The following is an 8,519-nucleotide window of genomic DNA, read 5'->3' on the forward strand; positions in this document are numbered from 1 at the left end:
GGAAACTCGTTTGTTACAAAGGGATTTCATTTTTTTTGGAACTTATTTGAACTCCATAGTTTTTCTGTGCTCAAAATGCACCATTCAAAGCCACATCATCTATTTCCAACCCTTTCTGACTTCATTTGTTAGTTTTCATGCATTTACTGATTATTTTGAACTATAAGACCCTCAAATTGAAGGCAACATATAGCTATCATGAATTGATAAGTGACCTTATTAATAGAAGTTCATCATCACATTCTTACCAAAGTACATACATAGTTCTCATTGAACAACATATAGCTCTCCAGAGCATCTAATTAAGCCATACATTGAAATTATGTAAAACATTTCAATGCAACAACAAATGCGATCATAATCGCAACCAAGGTAACAATTGATCCAACTGCATAATCATACCAAGCCTCGGTATGAATGGCATATTTTCTAATCTTTCTAATCCTCAACCGCATTGCATCCATCTTGATCTTGTGATCATCGACGACATCCGCAACATGCAACTCCAATATCGTCTTCTCCTCCTCAATTTTTTTTATTTTTTCCTTCAAGTAATTGTTTTCTTCTTCAACTAAATTTAACCTCTTGATAATAGGGTCGGTTGGAATTTCCGGTTCAACCACCTCCTAGATAAATAAAATCTATGTCACGTTGGTCGGCATAATTGTCATAAACAATAAATGAACCAAATAGTTATAAAAAGATAATATATATACCACATCAGAATCATAGACAGGACGAGGGCCGATGGGGGCGGATACCAAAACCATCGCACTATATAATAACAAGGAATAATAAAAGTAAGAAAATTAGACAAGTATCTATCTGAAGTAAGAATTTTTTTTTCTTTCAGAAAGAAGATAAGAACAAGAGGCTCACCACGGTGGTGCCGGCGACGAGATCGGCGCGGGCGATCGACGGCGGTGAAGACGGGGACGGGACGTGACGGACCGCTAAACCTAGACAAATCTCGGGGAAAATGGAGCTCGAAGGTCGAGTTTCGAGAGGAGAAAGATTAACTAGTGTGGCTTAGACATTTCATCGAACACCTCATGTGCATAGGAGGTGAGCTAGAGCACCCAAATGCCCACCCCTCGCCGACCAGAAAAAACAGAGCACTGTGGAGTGCTCTACCGAGGCGATGGGATATATATAGGCAATCATTTGTCCCGGTTCGTGGCTGGAACCAGGACCAATGGTTGTGGGCCAGGAGCGAGGCCCATTGGTCCCGGTTCGTGCCTAGAACCGGGACGAATGGTTCCCTACGAACCGGGACCAATGCCAACGAGGCCCCGGCTGGCCCTCTGGGCTAACGAACCGGGACGAATGCCCTCATGGGTCCCGATTCATGACTGAACTGGGACTAATGGGCTTGCCCTGTCTGAACCAAAGCCCTGTTTTCTACTAGTGACCTCTAGCATACCCCTTATATCGCACTGAACTGCAAAATAACCAACAATTTACAATTTTGCATGGAAAAAGCGCCCCGAACAGACACCTTAAACGCCCCCGACCCTTAAATTTTTTTGAGTGGCGCGGTAAATTGCCCCCCCCCCCTCCCACCTTCGAAAATACATGTTTTGCCCCGCCCTGTATCGTGGAAAAGCAGTTGGGGGAGGCGGGAGGCTCATTTCAGCCCGCACGCATCCCCCCCCCATTCCGCAGCTACCCGCCCACCGTCTTCGATTCCGTCCATATCCGCCGGCGGAAGCACACCGCTGGGCCGCTGCAGACCCGTGTCCACCGCACCGCTTCGTCGGTGCCCCGGATTGACCACCGCCGAGTCGCCGCCCACCTAGGATCCATCGGCGAGTCCTGTTCTGTCCCTTCAAGTTAGATTTAGCGAATGATTTTCGTTCATGCGAGCTCCGCTGCGAGTTGTAAATGGATTTGAGCCCTTGCTAGAATTTTTTGCTCGAGGACTCGTCCTCGTCCGACGACTCGGACAATGTCGGTAGCCATGTGAAGCCATCTAGAGACCCTAACCGCATACTAGCATCCTTTAGACATACCGGGAAATTGAAGGCTCAAACCCAACACCAGCTTCTGCACAATCTCATTGAGCACAATTGGCAAAGGCATGGGCAGTAATAAAACATGCCATTTTTACATTCATTTAATTTAATTCATGTGTGATTTGTATCATTGTTGTATTCGGAACAATTCTTGTATTGAATTATAATTTTATACTTAGATTTGAATAATTATAGTAATTTGGATTATTGTTGTATTGTAATATTCAGATTTTTAATTTATATTGATTCCATATTGTTGTGTAATATGACAATATGTGTCAAATTGAGGAAAAAACGACGTGTTTTGAGGTTTTTTTTACCGTTCGGCCTTGCGGGGTCTGTTCGGCCGCAGCCCGCGCCAACTCTTAAAACATGTTTCCTGCGGCCCTTATAATCACTTTAAAAGTTTGCGCGATAAGGGGTCTACTAGAGATGCTCTAAACGGTTTATCCCATAAGCCGAGAAGACAGCTAATGGAGGAAGCCGTCAAAAAAGAAGGCCTAAACCTTGTGCCCAATCTTGATGACTTTTTTTGCATTGTAATACATGTCTCATTCATATGATAAAGATCAAAATACAAGTCACGTAAGGACCAACATGACAGAACTGAAAAGATACTGAAACATCTATGAGTTTGAAACACAACATGAACGAATCTCGCAAAAAAAAAAAAACACAAGCGCAGATGCGTATTTTTTTAAAACATACAAGTTTTTTTTGCAAGGTAATACGTGTCTCATTTATATCATAAGTATAGCAAAACGCTTGACTTTGCACAAAGGAACAACAACTAACAAATAAAATTACAAATAAGATCAAAGAAACTGCTTGACACTGACGCCCGTCAGATGGCATAGTGGCTGACGCTGAAGGCGTCCTCGGGCCTGGCCTGCGGATCCGTCCTGCTCTTCATGAACCGCTGCATATACTCGTTGTACTTGAACCCCCTGTACTGCGGCGCGTCGCCGATCTTGGCCGTGAACTCCGTCAACGGCTCCACCCACTTGTCGCCGTGGATGGACCAGAAAAAGCCGAACGAGTGCCGGTGCGCCGCCTTCCTCACCACCCGGTGCGTCGCGCTACGGAACGTGTTGTTGCTCAGCACCCTCAGGACGTCGCCGATATTAACGACGATGCTTCCGTCGGCGGGCTCTGCCGCAATCCACTGCCCGTCTTTGAGGACCTCCAGCCCGCCCACGCCGTCCTGGAAGACAAAGCTGACGCAACTCCCGTCCTCGTGCTCGCTCAGCCCAATCTCCTCCCCCTCCCTCGACGATGAAGAGAAGTAGCGCAGCGCCACCATGACGTCCAGGCCGCGGTCGCTGTTGTATTCCTTGAGGAAGCCCGGCGGCAGCCCCATGCAGTCGTTCAGGATGTCCTGGATGAGCAGCCCCAGCTCGGTGAGCTTCGCGTAGCACTCCTCCATTGCTTCTCTAAAATTAAAGCTCAAGATCAATCCATGATGTTCATAATAAGAGTCATTCTCATTTCTCGTCTCTGGTTGAAGCCAAGGCAAAAGTATTGCATGGAAGAAAGAAAGCTGACCTGAAACCGGCCGGCTCATCGGGGAAGTACAAGTTGAGCTCGTGCCGAGGATGACAGACCCGCACGTACTCGTACCTGTCCACCAAATGGGCGGGATGCCGCCCGTGGCCAGCCGGCAGGGGCGCCTGGGACCCCTCCGCCGGCCGGACCTTGGCCTTCTCCTCGTCCGGCAGCGCAAAAAAAGCGGCCGACAGCTCCAGCGCGCGCTTCATCAGCTCCGCGGGCATGCCATGGTTCACGGCACGGAAGAACCCCAGCGTGTGGCACGCCTCGCGCATGGCTTCAGTGGCGCGGGCCATGCCGCTCTCATCCCCGGTGAAGAAAGGCGCCAGGTCCACGACAGGGAGCGTGCCGCTGGTCGCCATACCTGCTCTCTCTCTCTCTCTCTCTCTCTCTCTCTCTCTCTCTGTGCGTGTGTGCGCGCGCGCTGTCGATCTCGATCCGGCCTGGATGAAAATGCACTGCTCCCTGCACACAAATATATAGTAGGTGCGCGCGCGCTGTCGATCTCGATCCGGCCTGGATGAAAATGCACTGCTCCCTGCACACAAATATATAGTAGGTGCGCGCGCGCTGTCGATCTCGATCCGGCCTGGATGAAAATGCACTGCTCCCTGCACACAAATATATAGTAGGTCACTTGCTCATGCTATTTTTCGTGCTTCGTGCGGCATCTAACTGCGCTCATACAAGTTAGTAGTATGTTGCTTTCACGCTGCCGCAAATAAAATACTGGCGCAACCAGTTAGTGCCTCCATTTCATAACGTAGTGCCTATAAATTTTTATGGAAGTCAAACATTACAAACTTTGACCATATTTATAAAGAAAAGTACGTACATGTATAATACCAAATGCACATCATTGGACACATCATGAGTTATATTTTCAGAATGTACATATTTGGTGTTGTAGATATAGACTGTTTTCTCTATAAATTTGGTCAAAGTTATCAAAGTCTGACTTCCACAAAAATCCATAGGCACTACATTGTGGAATGGAGGGATTATTATTTGTCGAGATCGACCATGGATATTTCATCTGGTCGGTCACATACATACATGTCTGGATCTATCCTTGAACTGACGATAGTATTATTTTAACCCAACTTTTGTTTACGAAGCGCAGGCACTACCAGACTCGCGGCCTATGCATAGGTCATTTCCCGTCGGCATTGATCTATGCCTACGGCTGCCGTCGGCATAGATCACGTCAGCGTAGTCGTGTCAGACCGTCGGCATAGTATAGCCATCGGCATAGGGGCCTATGCCGACGGCCGAGCGCCAGGCGTCGGCATAGTTTAGCCGTTGGCAGTGTTTTTCGCTTGACGGCAACGGACGGCGCCGTCAAAAGCGCTGACGATTCACGGGAAGCCACGTGGAAGAGGTATGCCGACGGCTTTGTCGTCGGCATAGGTGGAAATCTATGCCGACGGCAAAGCCGTCGGCATACCTCTGCCACCTGGCTTTCCGTGGTGCCTCCTGGTGGCAGGGCTATGCCTACGGCAAAGCCGTCTTTTTTTCCCTGTTTTCTCTTTTTCAATTCATTTGACAGCATTTCAAAGCAGAATAATATGGGATTATGCAGAAATATGACAGTTCATCATCTAAACATACTCAAGTTCATCATCATCATTTAAACATACTCAAGTTCATCATCTAAAGATCATCACCGGTGAAAGTTCATGAACATAAATAGTGCAAGACATGGAACATGAAAGGTATGGCATGATGGCCACATGCACGGGTATCATCATCGACATCAAGCAAGACCACCGCCGCCAAAACCACCACCGCCAAGACCACCTCCGCCAAAACCACCACCGCCAAGACCACCTCCGCCAAAACCACCACCGCCAAGACCACCTCCCCCAAAACCACCACCTCCAAGACCACCTCCGCCAAAACCGCCACCGCGACCACCATCACTCTGCCAGATCGGAGTGACTGGGGTCGACAGAGCAGGAGTCGAGCCCGGTCCCCTACATGTTTGAGAGAAGATTCTAACGGTAAATATGATATGATAGTGTTGAATGAACGAGAACTAGTTTGTTAGTAGTTAGGCGAATGTACTAACCGTACTATCACTGCCTAGTGCCACCCATTCATCGAACGTGGGCACATGTGGGGGTTCTCCCGCAAGTGGTGGGGGGGGTCCCATTTGTGGTGGATCCGTGTGGTTACTCCAAGGCGCCAACATAGCCTGGATGTTAGTTAAACAAGCAAACTAGAAGGTCAGAAGGAATGAAAGTGCAAAAATTTAGCTTGGTTTTAAGAGGGCAAAACTAACCGTCATCATCTGACGGTTGTAATCATCGTTTGCCTTCACTCGTTGCAAGTACTCTCACACCTCGAGATTCCTATGCTCGACAAAGGCCTTATACGCCTACATAATTTAGGTTGTTTCTAAGTGAGCGATGCTGAAAATAAACTGAGAATGCTAGAGAGAAAGAAGATAAAGGGGAAGTACTCACAGCATGCTGTGGGCTAAGTGAGTCTGTGAACGCCCCGTACTCTCTAACTGACTCGGGTTGGTAGCCCGAAGCCGTGTGTACGAGATCGAAGGAGTGATCAAGCCATCGAAACACGGATACCGGCCATGTGACTTCCCCTGGATGGCCACCACCGCCGTGTCGTCGATCTGAGATTGGGGGACCTTAGGAACAGGAACATCCGGATGCAACTTCTGATAGTTCTGAGTGTAAGACTCCAGGTGCTGCTCGGTCTTGCCGTAGTACTGGCTCTCGCCGTCCTTGCGATCACTCCGCTCGCGGGCCATCTTCCACGACTCAATGTCTGAGAGCGGCCTCTTCAACTTATCCTCCTGCAACGTCAAAAATAAGTTAGCCATACCTTCATGGCCTTGAAGCCCCAGTGGTTCCTGTTTCCTTGGCCGTGTGTCCCGTCTTTTCCACGGTTAGCCCGGGCCTTGCTGCTCTTGGCAGCAAACTCTGCATCATCCCCGAGCCACCTATCCACCAAACACGCCCATCCGTCATGCCTTCCATAGCACCAACGAGGAACAACCTATACAAATTTTGGAAGCATGACATGTGAGCACGAAACATATAGTTGACTGCTTGAAACAATGAAAAGTCAGAAATAGTTACCATCATGAACTGCTCCCTGTTCAAGGTAAGTCGGTGCCTCTGCGCTTGAGTTTTGGTCATCTTTTGTTGCAGGTAGATGTGGTAGTACTGCGAGACGGCAACCCAGCGCACCTCGTACTGCAACTGACGAGCTTTCTTCTTCCCAGCCGCAAGCAAGACCATGTCGGCTCTGGCCTTGTGCTCGTCAAGAACTCTATAGAGTTTCTGCAATCATGCATAAACCAGAAGCAAACAAGGCATGAGTTGAGTGATTCAATGATAAACTATGAACGAAACTGAACACAAGTGATTTAGAAGAGAACTTACCCAAAATTTGGTGATCACGGCCTTAGCGGCCGTCCCGTACTCCGCGTTGCTGCAAGCCTCGTAGTGGGCCCAGCTCATGGCCAAAACCCACAACTGCGGGTCCCTGTCCGGCGTGGGCAGAATAGGCTAGGCCAAAACTCCTTCAATAGGACAGTGATAAGGCCGTTCGGTTTACGACCCTTTCCGCGAAGGATCCAGTTACTGCAAAAGAAATAAAGGATTGCCATGTGTACAATAAGAAAATGTTGTCATGTGTTGAAAATATGATTGAGAGGCACTTACTCTGTCCCCGCAGGTTCAATGAGCCACTTGTGCGCCTCGATAGAAGGAGGTGTAGGTACTCCGGCAGTACCACGCAGCCACCCCTGCGGAGCACCCGGTGGCAAGTCACCCCACAACTCGGGGTCAACCTCCCCTCCACCACCCTCCTCGCCCTCCTCCTTCTCGCCCTCCTCCTCCTCACCCTCCTCCTCCTCGCCATCAGGAACATACTCCTCTTCCTCAGACTCAGAAGGTGCCTCAGTATAGGAGGGCATCGAAGAAGACCCTCCTATTGCGGACACGGCCCGGAGTTTTTTGCCCCGGCTGCCTCTCCCCCCACCTCCTCCTCCTCTAGGGACTCTGCTACCTCTTGAGCACTGCGTTGGATTTCCCCAAAGAGGAGAGGATGATGCAGCAGAGTAGCGTAAGTATTTCCCTCGGTTTTTGAGAACCAAGGTATCAATCCAGTAGGAGGCTCCACGCTTAGTCCCTAGTACCTATACAAAACAAATAGCTCCTCGCAACCAACGCGAATAGGGGTTGTCAATCCCTTCACGGTCACTTACGAGAGTGAGATCTGATAGATATGATGGATAATATTTTTGGTATTTTTGGTATAAAGATGCAAAGTAAAATAAAAAGCAAAGTAAAAAAGCAAAGCAATAATAAAGTGATAAAGATTAATATGATGGAAGTAGACCCGGGGGACATAGGTTTCACTAGTGGCTTCTCTCAAGAGCATTAGTATTTTTACGGTGGTGAACGAATTACTGTTGAGCAATTGACAGAATTGAGCATAGTTATGAGAGTATCTAGGTATGATCATGTATATAGGCATCACGTCCGAGACAAGTAGACCGACTCCTGCCTGCATCTACTACTATTACTCCACTCATCGACCGCTATCCAGCATGCATCTAGAGTATTAAGTTAAAAACAGAGTAACGCCTTAAGCAAGATGACATGATGTAGAGGGATAAATTCATGCAATATTATAAAAAAACATCTTGTTATCCTCGATGGCAACAATACAATACGTGCCTTGCTGCCCTTTTTGTCACTGGGTAAGGACACCGCAAGATTGAACCCAAAGCTAAGCACTTCTCTCATTGCAAGAAAAACCAATCTAGTAGGCCAAACCAAACTGATAATTCGAACAGACTTGCAAAGATAACCAATCATACATAAAAGAATTCAGAGAAGATTCAAATATTGCTCATAGATAATCTTGATCATAAACCCACAATTCATCGGTCTCAACAAACACACCGCAAAAAGAAGATTA

At 48.0% G+C, this 8,519-nt stretch overlaps 1 protein-coding gene across 1 annotated transcript; it reads right to left on the bottom strand.

Annotated features, from left to right (window-relative positions):
- Positions 1–2,759: 2,759 nt before the first annotated feature.
- Positions 2,760–3,993, bottom strand: LOC123073963 (flavanone 3-dioxygenase 2). The gene is made up of 2 exons (XM_044496941.1): positions 3,561–3,993; positions 2,760–3,448 (listed from the first exon to the last, which is right to left on the bottom strand). Exons 1-2 carry the CDS (start codon positions 3,923–3,925, stop codon positions 2,860–2,862), a joined length of 954 nt encoding a protein of 317 aa, XP_044352876.1. The 5' UTR covers positions 3,926–3,993; the 3' UTR covers positions 2,760–2,859.
- Between the last annotated feature and the right edge of the window lie 4,526 nt (positions 3,994–8,519).

The sequence above is a fragment of the Triticum aestivum genome, chromosome 3D, assembly GCF_018294505.1.
Source record: "Triticum aestivum cultivar Chinese Spring chromosome 3D, IWGSC CS RefSeq v2.1, whole genome shotgun sequence".
NCBI classification, from domain to species: domain Eukaryota; kingdom Viridiplantae; phylum Streptophyta; class Magnoliopsida; order Poales; family Poaceae; genus Triticum; species Triticum aestivum.